Source organism: Podarcis liolepis, assembly GCF_965112155.1.
Source record: "Podarcis liolepis genome assembly, chromosome: 8".
NCBI lineage: Eukaryota > Metazoa > Chordata > Lepidosauria > Squamata > Lacertidae > Podarcis > Podarcis liolepis.
The window spans coordinates 54,819,039-54,836,381 of NC_139560.1; the positions used below are offsets into that span (position 1 = coordinate 54,819,039).

The 17,343-nt window shown below is 38.5% G+C and overlaps 1 protein-coding gene across 1 annotated transcript in view; it reads left to right on the forward strand.

Annotated features, from left to right (window-relative positions):
- ZNF407 (zinc finger protein 407) overlaps positions 1–17,343 on the forward strand; it is a 337,553-nt gene that overhangs the window by 206,769 nt on the left and 113,441 nt on the right. Inside the window, exon 7 of the mRNA XM_083518448.1 lies at positions 7,422–7,542. Coding sequence (XP_083374574.1) covers positions 7,422–7,542 — 121 coding nt within the window. The remainder of the gene's footprint in view (positions 1–7,421; positions 7,543–17,343) is intronic.

The window sequence follows — 17,343 nt, forward strand, 5'->3', positions numbered from 1 at the left end:
CCAACAGCCACACAATGAGTCCATAGGAAAGATAGACCTGAACTCATTTCTCTCTGATCCATGCCCTACTCTCTTGTTCTGGCTCATTTACTTACGATATATGGTTTGTGAAAATACTGTCGCTTTTACTTAAGTGTGTAAATCTTCCATCGCTCTCCATTAAAATAGCTGGTTTTAGACAGCAAGTTCTAATTAATGTTTCAGGTTGGCACTTGCCTGCTTATGCCACCCTAGTGGAGTTCCCCCTGCTCTGAATGCAGGCATTTACAGGTTATAGATCATGAAGCCTGCATCGAGCAGGTCTAAGTTTATGTTTTATGTCAGGACTGGAGGCTCGTTATTACTTTGCTATTAACTTTATACTATATAGGACAGTATCTCAGAGACAGAGGGATCTATCTTTTTGGCATTTATCCGCCTCTGTGGCACAAACAATCAGAGATGATTCTTTCCCAGAAAAATTACCTATGTCTACTATTTTCTTCACAGGGAGCTGCACAATACACCTTCCACTTGGTTCAATGTACTTCGGCTGATGCCATGAGATTTTTGTCTGGGCTAACTGCTTTATAACAGTGCCAAGCCTTGCTCATCCCTTTCTTTTTTCCCTTTCCTCTCTCTCTCTCTCTCTCTCTCTCTCTCTCTCTCTCTCTCTCTTACATCCTGTTTTCCTCTTCCGTATCCTCCTTTTGACATGGCTTTCCTTGCACACAGAGTGCCCAAGCAAATTATAGGCAGGTTTGAAGGGGATAGGTATCAAAGTGGTCTAAATGGCTTAAATAATTCCCTGCTGCAATACAAACTGTCTAGGGGGTTGACACAAAACATCTCCTGATCCAAGATTTACTTTTATCACCTGTCACAGACCCTTGATTCAAGGGCAAGAGAGCCAATCCTCACATGCAGTTTAGGAATCTTGGCCAGCTTAATAAGCCTCCCCACTCTCTTCAGCTTCCAGGCATCCAGTGAATTGATATCCACCAGAGTGCTTTTCTTGTCTGACAGATGCTTGACAATGGGGGGAGGATTGACTTCAGGTCTTGAGGACTCTTTACTACATATCCCTCTGACTATTTTGCTTTTTATTCTTTCCTTCCACACTGTGAGCCAGACGTAACTATTTAGAAGAGTGAGCTTGAATGTCAGAAGACTTGAGATTCCACCCCCCTTCCCGTTTGATCTCCAGAAGTGCTGTTTTTCCTCTGCTGAGCTACATAGAACTGTTTCCCCACACACTCCAATATGCTCACGGATTCCCCCCCCCCAACCCAAAAAAGCTATTGAGCCTCCAATCTAAAAGGCCATTGTGATGAAAGAAGGAATTGCATGCCTCACTAGAGACGTCATTGAGTGGGTCCAGGTTCTAGTTAGGGATTTATTCAGGCTGTTGGAAATTCTACATGCAGTAAGTTGAGTTGTGGAAAGTGCATCTGTGTAAGATGCATCTCTAGGAGTTGAGCCACTGAAATGCCTCACATCAGGCCTAGAAGTTCCAACTGACAAACCTGTTGCAGCTGCTGTTGGATATTTTACTCTGAGGGATTAACTTCTGCTGGGGCATCCATACATAGAACAGATCTCTCATATTTGCACTAATGAAAGCTGTTTCATTTGCACATATTGGACATGAATTTTATGTGTCAGTTGGTTAACAAGTAATGCCTACTGTGTGCCGTTCATTGCACACAATGCATGTTTAGTTGTTATAAAAGCAGAACACAAATCAAGGAGAGGTTAGGAGAACACTTTTGGAATATTACGATGTAGCTAACCAGTACTGAACAGTCAGTATGGCTCATTGTTCCAAATGCCTTTCCATGGCCAGTGTAAATGTTTCCCTATTCCCCTGTATTTGGGCTATAGCATAATGCATCCTTTTTCCCAGCCCATCCTGTCTCTAGCATTTTACAGCTCTCTCACTACTGACCTTAACAATGGTGCAGAGTTTAATTGGCACCAACATTAGCCAAGGTTAACACTAATGACAGGCAGTGAAGGCATAGTTAAGGGCTCAGGACTAGGGGTTGAATTCAGACTGTTGGTTGCGCCTGGTACCCACTGAATCCAATAGGATAAGTTAGTAATGAACTAATTCTCATTGATATCTATGAGAACTAAATGCAACTAGCAGTCCAGATCCATCCTTATGTACTATAGTTCACTGTTACCTAGGTTTGTTTCTTATGTGTTTATGTATTTCCATAGGCCCCGCCGTTCACAACATCACAAACACCCTTGCAGTCTTTGGGAAATGTTATATTTTGTTCTCACTCTTTTATTTCATTCTTTCCTTTCCAACTTGGGTTGCAGTGTTGAGTAAATATCAAAGCTATGGAGTTATGCCTTTGTACTTAGGAGGAAAAAAATGTGTGTGTGTGTGAAAGAGGAGGGTGATCAACCTATGTGACTAACAGAGGTGGAAAATCTTATGAGAGTATATATGACCTTCGTGGAAGTGTGCAGCACCTGATGAATATGAAAAGACAGGCTTCATCTATGTGGCAGTCCTGAGGCAGCTACAGTGAGTCTAAGGAGTGGAGTGCCTAAGCAGTTTCTTGCCTTTGTTCAAATAGTCTCATGAATTTTTGAAGACAGTGGCTTATATGACCCACACAGATCCTGTTTGTATGATCAGTTCCATTTGCTCATTTCAGTTTTGCACATCTAGGCATTTATAGGTCAACGTAATAAAGAGAGAAAATTTAATAATATATGTGTTTTTATCCAGATGAGTGGCTCACTTTGCGTTTCTATTTCTCATGTGAACTGCACTTTGACTTTTAATGTGCAGTTACATTACTCGGCACTGAATTTAATGTATAATGTAGCCTCTTTCCTTCACCTTCCCCCAACCCAGCGCCAAAAAGAAAAATACTCTGTATAAAGTATAACTAACCCAGTATGCCTTGTGCCTTTTCATTAAATGCTTATTAAGAGAGAATGTGATGTTTGAAGAGGATTGCTATTAACTTCCAAGAAAGCTAGTACTAGTAGGAATGTTCAGGATGTAATTACATGAGATTTTCAAGGATAAATCATTACTGGAAGCACAATAACCAACTTTTTTTTTTGTTACTGACCATTCTCTCTAAAGTATGTTAAACTTGATCTTTACCATCCTGCTGAAAATAGTAATAATAATGCTAGCACCACAATTGAATGGCTCTTTGTTCATGTAGCGCCTGTGCATTAAAAACTTGCCTTCTTTGCTACAGTAGAAGGGCTGCCCTTCATGTGCATCTCTTTACATGAAGAGAATTGTCCCTTCCATTAAGGAAAACGGGAGTGCTAACTTAAGTGGCAGCTCTGTGCATCCCATGGCACTATGGATTTAGGTTGTTAGTCATTACTTATAGTGAGAAACAAAGGCTACTGATAAAATACATTTATTTATTTATTTATTTATTTTTATTTATTTTAAAGAAAAAATCTGCTTTACTTAAGAGTAAGAATTCAAGCATCGCTTAGAAATAAAAATGCCAGTAGCATAACATAGAATTAGCAGCAAAATTATAAAGTGGTTAGAAGTCTGTTGTCTGCAAAGCAACTGACAGGATTAAAACCCAGGAAAACAGCAAAACCCAAAGGGAAAACAGCAAAATCTTCTCCAAAGCCTTTCTGGAACAACTAAGTGTTGCTGCACAGTGAAGAGTAAGCTAACATGAAGCCATTCACACTTTCTTAGGTTAGGCATTTCATAGTGCTAGAACTTACCTCCTGAACGTATGATGACAGGAGTAACTTGATCAGGGCATCATATGTGTGAAGGGGAGATATGGGAGCAGAATGTCCTATGAGTAACCAGGTTATCATTTATACTTTTAAATGTTAGAATTGCAGTTGGGACAATTGGGTATCCAGTGTAAATCATAAAGCAGGGACAGAGAACCTAATGGCCCTCCTGATATCAAGGGCCCCAGGTTGTCATAAAGGACTGGAATAATTTGTTCTGTCTGGCCAACGAAGAGACAACGTGTGTCTCTGTGGCATTCTGATCCAGTTAAATGCTCTACAGCTATAGTCTTTAACCTTTTCAGACCTAGGACTGACTTTAACTCAGGGGGGCCATTTCTTTTTTCCTTTTTAAACAATATATTTGCATAGTGGTAGTTTTGCCATTTGACTTTTGAACAGGTTGTGGCCCAGCAGCTGGTCCAAACTCACCATTTCAGTACCAATGTTATATATCATTTGTATGGTATGTATTTAGTTCCCCTCCCCTACTAAATACAGCCTTTAAAAAAAATCTTCTCCAGCAAAAAGTGAAGTTGCTATTCTATGATTTAAGAATCCCTTAGAAAGTTTTGGAATGATAGTTTTATGTCAAATTATGTGAAAATGTGGTCAGCTCTCAGAATTGTCTTCCAATTCTTATGCAGTGGTAGGAATTTACAAATGAGTGGTGGGAGTTTTAAAATGTCTGCTTTTTTCTACTTTGGTAAATGCACTAAGTGCTGTATAAAAATGCAGTCTAGCACAATAAAAACGATTCTAAAACATGAAAATACACAGTACAATAAAAATAGCAAATAGTAGAATTTAAACATATAAGAATAGAGCAGAATGTTGTAGCAGCAACATAATAAGCTGACATTATTAGGAAAAAAGACACAAAAGAAAAGGGAAAGTTGCAAAGATTTCAAAAGAACTTTTATTCTGTTATTGTTTCATTCTCTTTATATCCTCCCTTCCATCTTGACTTCTCTTGTTCTAACCATGGGCACGCGCGTGATATATCATGGTATGAGATTATCTAGGGAAGGGCCATAGTTCAGTGGTAGAACAATCACTTTGCATGAAGAAGGCCCCTGGTTCAATCCCTCCCATCTCCAGGTAGATCTGGGAAAGAGTGCTGCCTGAAACCCTCAAGAAGTGCTGCCACGTCAGTGCAGGCAATACTGAACTAGATGGATCCATGTACTGACTAATACACTGTCTAAGGCAGCTTCCTATATGCCTATGTTCCTTTCCAGTTCCCACAATTTCATATTGGAACTCTTGTAGGTTGATTTACTTTATTCAACTGCTAGAAATTTGTGCTGTGTGTTGTAGCCACTACACCTTAGTTCATGTAGAGCTTTCTCCATTTATAAATATTGGGAGGACTTGTATAAGTGAGAGCTGACTCTGTGGAACAACTCATTGTTTATACATAGCACGCAGAAATGTTCAGAAATACATAGTAAGTTTTGCCCAAATTTAGGTCCAATGCAGTACCCTGCAAAATAAGCTAATGCTATTCTAGGCTGCATCAACAGAAGTACAGTGTCCAGATCAAGGGAAGCCATAATACTGCTCTATTCTGCCTTGGTCAGACCACACCTGGAGTATTGTGTCCAGTTCTGGGTGCTACAGTTTAAGAAGGATATTTTGACAAGCTGGAACATGTTCAGAGGAGGGAAACCAAGATGATCTAGGGTCTGGAAACCAAGCCATATGAGGAACGGTTGAAGGAGTTTAGTATGTTAAGCCTGGAAAAGTGGGGACTGAGAGAAGATATGAGAGCCATCTTTGAAGACAGGGCAAGCTTGTTTTCTCCTGCTCTGGAGGGTAGGATCTGAACCAATGACTTCAAGTTACAAGAAATAATATTCCGACTAAACATCAGGAAGAACTTTCTGATAGCAAGAGCTGTTCAACAGTGGAACAGACTACCATGAGACATGGCAGACTCTCCTTCCTTGGAGGTTTTTAAGTAGAAGTTGGATGGCCATCTGTCATGGATGCTTTAGTTGAGATTCCTGCATTGCAGGGAATTGAACTAGATAACCCTCAGCATTCCTTCCAACTCTACAGTTCTATGATTCTGTACTCTAGTAGGTGAAGCAAGAGACATCCATGACAAAAAATACATGTCTGCCCCTGTATAGACCTTTAAGATTAGATCTGCTTAGAGTTTGGCATTTAAAAGCAAAAAGTAAAACTATGAATTGTCATAAGTTACTTTAAAAGAAAAAGAAAATGGAAGATTACAGAGAATGCATGAGATGTGGAAGTGGTCAGACCAATGGTCCATTTAGCCTAGCATCCGGTTTTCAAGAAAGTTCAGCCAATTGTTTTCTGGCCACAGTAAAACATGAAGGCAACACCACTTATCTGCAGCTTGCCATTAGCAGTAGTATATCAATGACTAACAAAATAGATATTATTATTTTGGCTTATTCCTTCATTAGCTGCTCTGATTCTTTCCTTATAATCTCTTACTTGGAATTTGCATTCTTTCCTTCCCCTGAAAAACATTTGAGTTAATGTTTTTTGTGTTATGCTCTCCTGCACCCAACACTCATCACTTTATACCCACACATGGACGTCTGAACAATACAGCTTACTAACCTTTTTATTATAGTTGCCTTTATATCACCTCCTGTGTCATACTGGCCTCTTTTGGTTACTGGTTCCTCCACACTCCAATACATACCTTAGCGGAACTTGGAAAGTGAAATTTGAAAGCTGCATATGTTGTTTCTGCTATTAACTTCTACCCACCCAGTGTCTTCCACAGAGATTATCATATTAGGCTATGTGCAAATTATTTGTAAATGTGCAAATTGAGTTATTTAATACATGCATATACTTGGCATATCTGCTTTAGTGTAATGGGAAGCATATTTTATGCAGCCATTGAAGTTGTGCACTGCTAGTAGAAGTGTTCTGGATCCAGAGGAATAAGTGAATTATTTTGAGCCAAGATAGTGCTCCTCCTGATTGACATATTGCCATTATTTCCATCACAGGGTCCTTTCTGTTCATTTGTGTGAGGTTATTCACACATATTTATGTCTTATGAATTGTTGAACATATGTAGCAAAATTATGTTGTCTTGAGTTGTGAAAAATATGCTGAGGGATTCACAAGTGAAGAATGCACATAGATATTTCTCAGATGAGGACATCAAAGTACCACATTTGTAGGAATAACTGATACTATCAATCCATTTTTCAGTCCTGGTCTCATACAGTGATTGCCATATGGAGGCCACTTGATGATACCTCCTCATAATAGCTTCTCTATGTGAGATGTATTGGTATGCTCCAGCTTGCTTCAAAAATTGACTGCTACCATGTGGCTTGCATCATTGCTGCTAAAAACCTATTTAATCAGCACTGAGACAAACCGCATTAAGGGGGATGATCCACATGATTACTGAGTACACACAAACAATTTAATACATGGGTTAGCCACTGACGAGAGGCAGTGGGCCAAATCAGTTGATACATATGTTGTGTGAGGAGATAACTGGTAGCTCTGGGGAAAATAATGTATAGCAAGGAAGTGATAAAAAAATTGTACTCAGATGTTGGGTATTTCTTTTAGAACTGCAATTTGTATCCACTAATCCAGTTGCATTGTGGGTTAATAACTAAGAAACTTAACCTTCTCCTTTCTACTTGTAAAAATGAATAACTTTCACTGTTTTGCAGGAGAGAAACCGTTCAAATGTGATGAATGTAACTTTGCTTCCACAACCCAGTCCCATCTGACACGGCACAAACGTGTTCATACTGGAGAGAAACCCTACAGATGTCCTTGGTGTGACTACAGGTAATAGGTTCCTTAGTGAGAATGAAATGTAAATTGATAAATTAATGTAAATTGATGAATAAATATGTTGGCATAAAATCATCATCAGGGCAGCATTAAGATAAATAAGGGGGGCACTTATTTCTCAAAATGTGTTGGGGGGTAATGGAACCCCTGTCCTGAAGCTTTTTGATGTGAGACACTGAAGCGCTAATGCTATTTATTTCACAGATGTTCTAGTGTCTGTTCAAATTCTCTGTGGAGGGACTCCTGATCTGCTTTGCCTTTTCAGATCAGCTGCAGTTTGGGAGAGAAAAAAATCTTGGTTGAGTTGCAGCCATGACACTAAAGAGGAAGGTCCCCTTAAGAATTGAACAGACTCTTTGTCCATTAAGTATTTTAAATGGAAGCACCTGCCTGTTACTTTAGCAACACAGATTCTGGTTTATTTGTGAAAGGTTTGTTCCCCACTGTGGATTCATAGAAAATACTTAGTACGATTCATAGGCAGGATTGGATATCATTTTTTTAATTAGAAAACAGGGCTGAATGGCTATGGGTTTGCCATATTTCAAATGAGATATTGAAACACTGCTTGTCCTTTATAGACTTTCATGATTACTTCTTACATGAATGGAAATGTTAATCCCACTGTCCTCTTGTTAATCTCACCTTGATGTGTATGCTCCTGTGTTGTTTTGAATCTACCAAAAATGTTCATTGTCAAAGTTGGGGGCAGGGAGAAGAAAATATGGCAAAAGTTGTTTAAAATTAAATATTCCATTAGAAAGTCTTGGTCATCTGTTCCTGTTTGTGCCATGTTAAGTATGACAATGAACTGGGCAATTTGTTGGGATCAATATTTATTTTTCTTAAAACTGTTGATAAAAGTTTTTTAAAAAAAGGTTTGAATGATGTCTCATGGCACCATAGAATTGAATTTATCTTGAGTGAAAGTAGTCAGCTCTTCAGTGTGTATTTTTCACTACAGAATTAAATTCTGTCATTACAATACCTTACTACAGGCATAACACTGACTTATTTTTAAGTCACGAATATGCCTTTATTTTAAAGAGCTACTAATTCTACAGAAGCATCGTTATGCAGGTTGCCATCTGCTCATTGTTGCTGTTTTTGTTTTGTGTGTATTTCTTTGTAAATTATCAGAGTGAAGGTAGCAGAAGCAAAAAAAATCTATAGAAATAGGTGAGAAGCTTAAAACAGCAAGACCTGCAAACCGCATTAATTTTATAAATGCACCTTTCTAAAATATATGTCACACGTGAAGGATATCCTACAGGCTTACGGATAAATGGCATGCATTTTAATATAATTATGTAAAGTAAAATAAAATATTTTACATTTATTATGCATAATAAACTAATTAAACAATGCTTGGTAAGGGATTATAGCCTCTGACATCAAGTGCAGAAGGATTCATTGTGTGGATTCAGCAGCACTTGCATTCCGAGTTAGGGAGAGTGACTCTGCAGAGAACACTTGTCTCTTTTTGGACAGCTTCCCTAGGGAGTTCATGGTTCCCTTTTATTTTTGTATACGCTCAAACTTTGTAAAATAAAGACCCATTTATAATACGTTCCAGTGTATGCAACAATATAATTAGAACAAAACTAGGATGTGGGTGTTCTTTTCAAACTAAATAATCTTTCAGATACTTTTGATACGTCAGCAAATGCAGTATAGCCTGTTGTTTCTCAGTTTTTCAGAGCATGTGCTGAGATTGCATAATTCTTTAATCAGAAGCCCAAAAAATATGCACTAATGCTTGCAAGGGGAGCCATTGTATGAAACTGATGGTACAGAAGTGTGTGTGTTGTTAGTCACAATAATCTTCAGCTACTTAACATATGATGACAGGCTGGATAACATTTCATTTAATTTACAAAGTATTGTAAGACTATCCATCTCTAGGAAGAATGTTGCACTTTATGCTCAGGGGACATAATTTTCCTATAGCCAGAGTCTAGCCAGGTTGGGAACCCTACCAGCAAAGTACATGAAAAAGCAAAAATATGAGAAATGAATCTTTCGCTCTGTTACTGATCACATATCACTTAAGTAAGACAGATTAAATGTTTTCCCTTCTGAAGTGCTGAGGGGAAGATTGCCTGGTGTCCCATACCAAGATAGGCTGTGCCCATGTTCCCAGGATGTTGAATGTATGGAACACATTTTATTGCATTGTAGTCTGTATAAACATGTTAGACGACATCTAATCAATCCAATACTAACAAAACAACTTGAAATTGCTGACTCATTTCATGTCAAGGTTCTCCTTGAGGATAGGTTTGATACTATTACACTGGCTATAGCAAAATTCTTCATGGAGGCAGTAAAAATCAGAAATCAGTACATACAGGCTAAAGCTCCTCTGTTGGCTACAAAGGCCAATTTTACACATTAACAACTATTGATATTTACTATTCTTGTACTGTGTATTTTGGGTCTGTGGACTGCAATAAAGCTCTCTCTCTCTCTCTCTCTCTCTCTCTGTGTGTGTGTGTGTACTTAAATAATTCCACTGAAATCAGTGGCTAATATTTCCTAATAACCTATATATAATCAGAAACATACCGTATTTTTTGCACCATAACACTCACTTTTTTCCTCCTAAAAAGTAAGGGGAAATGTCTGTGCGTGTTATTTAGGGAATGCCTACGGGTGGCATGCCTACGGATTTTCCTCCTCTAGAAACTACGTGCGTCTTATGGTCGGGTGCGTGTTATAGAGTGAAAAATACGGTAATTTGTAGCCCTGTGGACTGGCCTAATGGTAACATTTCCTGCACATTATACAAAGTGAAATAAGAACTGGCATCTAAAACACCAGGTCAATGTTCAATGCACAAAAATGATCTCTCCCGCTCCCAGTGTCTGGTGGAAGCTTCTTTGCACACCTCAAATGCCTTCCAAAGATCAGAGAACATTTTGTAGTGACAATTTATGAAGTACAAGCAAGGGTCTGCTTCCAGAATGGAAAAGCAACCAGAGTGGTACCCTAGAGAGTGTGCAGGTTTCTCTGAATCTCCTGACCATGGTGTACAAGTCAAATATCTAAGGCATACAAGGAAAAGAGGTGACAAATTTACAATCTCAGATGGTGTCTGGTGTCTTAAGTATTTTCCCATGTATGGGTTTTTCCCCCAAAAAAAGTTGGAGACGGTATCTCAAAGCATGTGAAGATATAGGAGTTCCTGCATTTAGGAACATCAGAATTTGCTTAATACCAGCCCAGGCTGTTTGTTCATCTAGTACTATGTGGTCTATCTAAATGGCAACATCTCTTCCAGGCCTTAAAACAGTGGTCTTTTCCATCATCTGCAACCTTTGAGCACAGCAAGATAAGTCTTCGGGAAAATGGCAAAGACAAAAGATGTCCTTTCTTTCTTTCCCCTCATCTTGAAACTCGCTTACCAAACTGTAAGGCGTGAGCTGGAATATAACAGGAGTGGCCAGTACAGAGGGCTGTCACTGTGGCAGCCAGGTCAGAGTAGCAGAGCCAATCTGATGCTCCTGCTGGTGTTCTCAAACCACCCTGCCCTCACTGCTGCCAAACCACACCTCCCCACTGGCCATTCCTGGACTACAAGGTTTCTGCTCCAGTCTGTCTTTAGGTCCTGGGGATGCTGCCCCAGGGCCAGCCCAATACACTTTGATGCCTGAGGCAAAGGACAAGGTGTTTTCCAGTCTGCATATAGAAGCTGACTGGACTGGTTTTTGAACACTTCAGTGCTGGTGAAGTGACAGCATCCTCCACTGCACCTGAGGGCAGCTGACAAGCTTAGAGGGTGTAGGGTAGGCTGTTTGACATGAACAGCTCAGATCTCTAAGAAATAGGAACAGCCAGGGAGGATAAAGAGGAATGTTCTGGGGACTGCTGCTCCCTTTACACATCCCAGCATCTGCCACCTGAGGTGGCTGCCTCATTCTGCCTAATAGAACGGCTGACCCTGCAGGCCCCATTTCTTGTTAATATTTTCTGTTAAAATCATTTAGTGTTTCATCTCCCTCCCTATCTTTTTACAAATTACCTTGTTTCATTCTCCACACTCTTCAGTTTGCCTCATTTTATAATGCTATGGTGGGAAGTGCTGGTGAGAAAGATTCCCCCTACCCCATATTTATTTAATGTGAAATAAAGTAGTCATCTTAAAAAGAATTTTAAAGCATTTCAACCCCCCCCCAAAGGGGGGGGGAACCTTTCCTTCAGGTTTTGGGAAGGAATGTGATATTTGATATATATTTTTGTACAGTGGTGCCTCACAAGACGAAAAACGTGCAAGACGAAAGAGTTTTCCATTTTTTGAGTCATTCCGCAAGACGAATTTCCCTATGGGCTTGCTTCGCAAGACGAAACGTCTTGCGAGTTCTTGCGAGTTTGTTTCCTTTTTCTTAAAGCCGCTAAGCCATTAATAGCCGCTAAGCCGCTAATAGCCGTGCTTCGCAAGACGAAAAAACCGCAAGGCGAAGAGACTCGCAGAACGGATTAATTTCATCTTGCGAGGCACCACTGTACTTGCTCATTGCATCCAGTTTCTAAAAAATTAACCCCTCATTTTTTAACAGATGGACAGCTTAGTTTTGTCATGCATCTTGTGTTTTTCTTGTCATTCTCTATTAATTACAAGTTTTCACCAGCTACTCTTTAACTTCACATCTTATTTTTGGAAACAATGGAACAATGATCTATTTTGCAACTTTTTAATCTGTAGCAAATCCCATATGCCAACTTTCAAACCTAGGAAGAAGCGATTTCCCAATCTATAGATTTTTCTACTTGTTAAAACACTAGAATAGAAATAACCATGTAATCTAGGTTCTCTTCCAATGAAATTTGTATATTAAATGTGTTCCAGGGGAGTACTTAGAAAGCCCAAGTACAGTAGTGTACATTACAGATATATTTTTTAAAGGGTATATTCCATAGTCTCTTTAGCATGACTCTAAATTCAGTCTGACGTACAAATAATTGCATTTCTGTTTTATTATTGCATCCCAATTTTTACTTGTTATGTACACTTTATGTGCCTCTACTATGATTCATATTTCAGATGCTGGACTGGGGGGGGCAATAATGTCTCATAGCAGAATTGGGTTCTGTCATAGATTCTGGAGCCCAGAATTCGTGGAGTTGTTGACAAGACATTTCATTTGGGGAAGAAGTGCATGCCACTTGTGTTGCTTGCACAACACTCCTTCTGGGGGGGGGGGGGCACACATTGGTAGTAGCATTCAAAGGCGCTCAGCTTCCTCTTTCATGCCCTGTTCTCTTGGCCAGAGGCAAATGTCAGTATGGTGACTGGCTTATAAAGAAAAATGTGTGCTTATTGGAAAGCATGATTATCCCTTAAAACTGTATGTACAGTGCTGAGAACTGTGCTTCTTTTAAGGAGTTATTCTGCATGTCAGAACCATTTATTTAGTACACAGTTTGATAGCAAGCTTGGTGCTTTTCATTTCTTCCTTTCTTTCTTTTTAATGTAGATCCATAAGAGCTAGGTATTTACTTTCTGTATAAAATAACATACCAGGAGCAGAAAGCCAAGTATATTGGGATCTAAGATATACGGTACTAGAAATATTTTTCAACATGACTATCCTTTATTTTTTAAAAAATAGTAATTACTCTCTGGAGCTTTTTATTGTGCTGGTGATATGAAGAATTCTGTATTATTAATAATATTGTTATGCCCCTTAGCTTTCTGTTCAGTTATTTCATACTGAACTTGTTTTAGCTCTATACTGACATTCTATGATTTACTGTTCCTTGCTTTCCATACTATACTATTTGCAAGACATTTAGGGTGATATCCAACTAAGCCATATTCAGAGATGGAAATCAATAGGCTTAAGTTAGTTATGATTTGACTTAAGTCCATTGATTTCATTTGTGCTTGCTCTGCATATGACTTGATCAGATATCCACTTTAATTTCTTTTTATACCTGCAGGATGGTACCCTCCATTGCTGATCATGCGTATTAACAATTTAATCTTATGCTTTAGGTATTAGATCACAGTTTTATATATTCTGCTATGTCATCCTCTTCGTTGCATATGGAGTGGGAAACACGGCCCCTTGCTACTGTGTAGTACCAGTGTGAACTTGATACCTTTTGGGATGTAATACAAGAAGGAACAGACCTCCTCATCTCTCTCTTTGCCAGGGCAGGGATTTCACTAGGGTGGCATAGAGTTAGTTGTATTTATTCTACAAAATAGAGACACAATAGAGCTGATGTTTTGAAATTGGCTGTTTTGAAATTCATATTTTCCAAGTTATAAAAAGATTAAAAATCTTTCTAGTTAGCAAATTTAGGTTGGGGATCTTCCTGTTCTACAAGGAAAAGAGAAGCTACAGCTGTTGTTTCCTGTTTATCTTGCATATGTTTCATGTTTCATCTCTTCAGCTTCATTTCTTCTGCCACAAACCACTATCATTACCATTGTTCTTATTATCAGGTCAAAAAAGATGTTTGCTTCATAATTCATCTCAACATGCAACAGTTTTCCTTTTGGATTTATTGTGTATTAGTATGAGTGTAGGCTTAAAGAGAAGTAGGCAACTTTTTCATGTTAACCCCATTCAAAGTTTCTATGTTCAGGATGTACAACAACATCCAGAAATTATACTTAACAAAGTTAGTGTATATTTATCTAGCATTGCTGAATCATTAAGCAAATGTTTATTTCTGTGTATAATATATGCTAACTAATATACATTTGGTTTGTGACATAATTAAAAAGTAAACAAGCACTCAGATCAATTAGTGTAACCATTTTTGAAAACAAAGTGGCCTTCTTTCTACATAAGAATCAAAATAAACATGTTTTTTTAGGTTATGCCTCTTTGGTCTCAATTCCCATTATGAAAGGACCAAGGCTATCTTTGGGGATGGTCATTCTACAAGGAATATCTTTGGACAGTCCCTGGTGTGGTAGTTAGCTATTACTTTATATACATTATGGTAGAAATGCAAGCCTTGCAAGGAAAAACATAAACTATATTTTGACAGTACTATTTTGGCAGTATTCCCCAAGCATTTGAGCTATTATCATGTAATGAAGTTGTTGTGTATGTTCTTTAGTTCTGTGTAGATAATATTGCAAACTCTCCTTTTGTTTTCCTATTCTTGACGATCAGGGCTTCTGTAGTAAAAAGACTGAAATTATTGTTTTGCACTTGTCTCCAACTCTAAAGGGGGTGCAACTGTGGATCTTAGTATCAGTTACACCTATTTCAGAAGAAAGGAGTTGAGAAATTATTTTGTATAAGGAGGTAAAAAGCTTCCTATGGGGATTGATCATGGAAATGGGTCATGCTAGAGGAGAATGGGGTATAGCCAACCTTAGTCCTACTCAGAGGAGACCCATTGAAATTAATGGGCATGGCTAACTTAGGAACATTAAAGGTCTATCACGAGTAAAACTTGCCTATATACAACTCAACATGTTATAGAAAAGGCCTACTTAGAGGTGTATCTGGGAACTATTTAATGAGGGGATTAGCCGGGCTGAGATAATAGTTCTTCATTTCATTAAGATTCAACTTTTGGGATCTTTTTGTAGATCTCTGTGAGTACAAAAGCTGATTTAATGTTGTTAAGAGCCAACAATTCCTTATTCGGAATAGTTATAAGTTTTAATATATATTCTCACCCATCCCTGTGCTCTGTAAAGAAACCTAAATTTGAGACTTGCATTGCGTAACCAACCAGAAGGAAAGGACTTGATAGGGATATAGGTGGCATGCACTGGTCTCCCATTGAGCGCTCTGCTACTTTGCTTCCATGTGCCCTCATCTGCACATGACGGGGGAAGACAGCTGCCAGGTTGTTGACAGGGACTAGTTGGGAAGATGTTTCACCAGTATTGAAAGAAGTTCACTGACTCACGATCCATTTCTGAATGTGGTTCAAAGTGCTAGTGCTTACCTTTAAAGCCCTGTATAGCTTAGGGCACTGGTACCTGAAGAAACACTTGCTCCTATACAAACCAGCCTGTGTATTAAAGTCATTGTTGAAGGATCTCCTTCAGATGCTTCTGGTGACCAGAAAAGGGAACTCTCTCAGTGGAATTCACTCCTCAGGGAGGGTACCGGGGTTCTTTAGAACTAGATGAAGATGTATTGCAATATTATTGCATTGTATTTTAAAACAAAAACAAAAACAAAACACCTCTTGTTTTTGTCCTTGTGCTGAAGACGTTTTACTGAAATACAGTATACGAATCTTTTAAATAAATAAAATGAAAAATGAAGAGAGTGAAATTAGGTCTGTTACTGCCCACACAGAATTGTGACTCAAATGTTGCTAAAACTATATGAGGTGCTAAAATCATAGTTAAAAGTACTGTTGGACAGGCCTGGTTATCCTGGAGACAGAATAACTTGATTATCCTTGAAAACTACTGCATGAGCACCTTTTATATGTTTGAATTGTGAAACTGAAGTGGTCTGTTTCACATTTTGCTCACCTCAAGTTTTCTTTATAATTTAAAATGTTCCCTAAGAACATTTGATTTAGTTATTTTCTGGATAACCTCTATGCTTAAAATTCATTTTAAGGAGTCCCTCATTCTAATGAAACACAAATTTTACTACTAAACTATCAAGTAATGTTGCTAAATGAAGTTTAGGAGATTGCAACTACAAATTAGGTACATTTAGCAATGATGGATTAAGAGCTAACAATTAAATAGTATATGACTGCATTGTGGTTATAAGACATGACTTATTTATGCTTGTGTGTGTATATTTTTACATTTTCCATCTTGCTTTAACCCACAGGCAAAGGGAAATATAACAGTGTTTATAAATGCAATATGTAATAAATGTAATATAAGTTACAGCAGAAAAAACCTTCTTAAAATGAAAACTACTTTGAACTTAGGGTTGATATCCCAAAGGCTCAGATAATATGTTTCAGGTTGCAAACTGAAAAAAACACCTACTAAGGAGTAAGTCCCATCAAACAGTGGAACTTACTTCTGAGGAAATATGCATAGGATTGCATTGTGAGAACAAATTAAAACATATATTGTATTAAATTAATTTCTAGTTTCTCAGGCCCTCACCACCAAACAAGGCAAAAGCAACTCTACACTGCTTTCAAAAGATGCTACCAAAGTATGGAGCAGCCATTGGGCATGGATATATGTAGGATAGCTCACATGCTCAGCCAGCTAAAGGACCTCCTTGCATAGTGGAGGAGCAGGCATACATGGCAGCAGGAGTGCCAACTTGAATAAAATATTGGGGAGAGGTAAGCCCCACCTTGCATAATCATAAGACACAGTGCATGCACACCATTTGAATAGCCCAGCCCCTCAAATATTTTTGGCCCCTAGGAGTTGGCTGCATAAATGAATGACAGACACATCACTCCACAGGTAGGGCTGAATGCATGTAAATGCAGTTAGTGCAATCTTTGCTCACCTTTATTTTGAGCGAGAATATGAACCATTTTTTTTGCTTGGCCAAACCCAAATAAAGCACTGTGACTTCATTTACAGTAAATGCATTTTCTTTTCTAACCCGAATGCTAGATGAGTAAGTCAAGCATCCAGCCAGCTCAGAGCTAGAAAAGGGAAAGTGCCTGGAGCTGAGGGTACATTAACTGTGACTCTGCAAGAATTGTAATTGTTGCTCAATATTCACTTTATGCAGAAAATACATTGTTGTTCTTAATGAAAACTTTCCAATGCCTTTGCTTTGCCATAAATTATTGTTTAAACTAAGCAAGTTGTTTGCACACCCCACTTTCTTTGGGTTGAATCAACATGGAGACTGAAGCAAAAAGAAT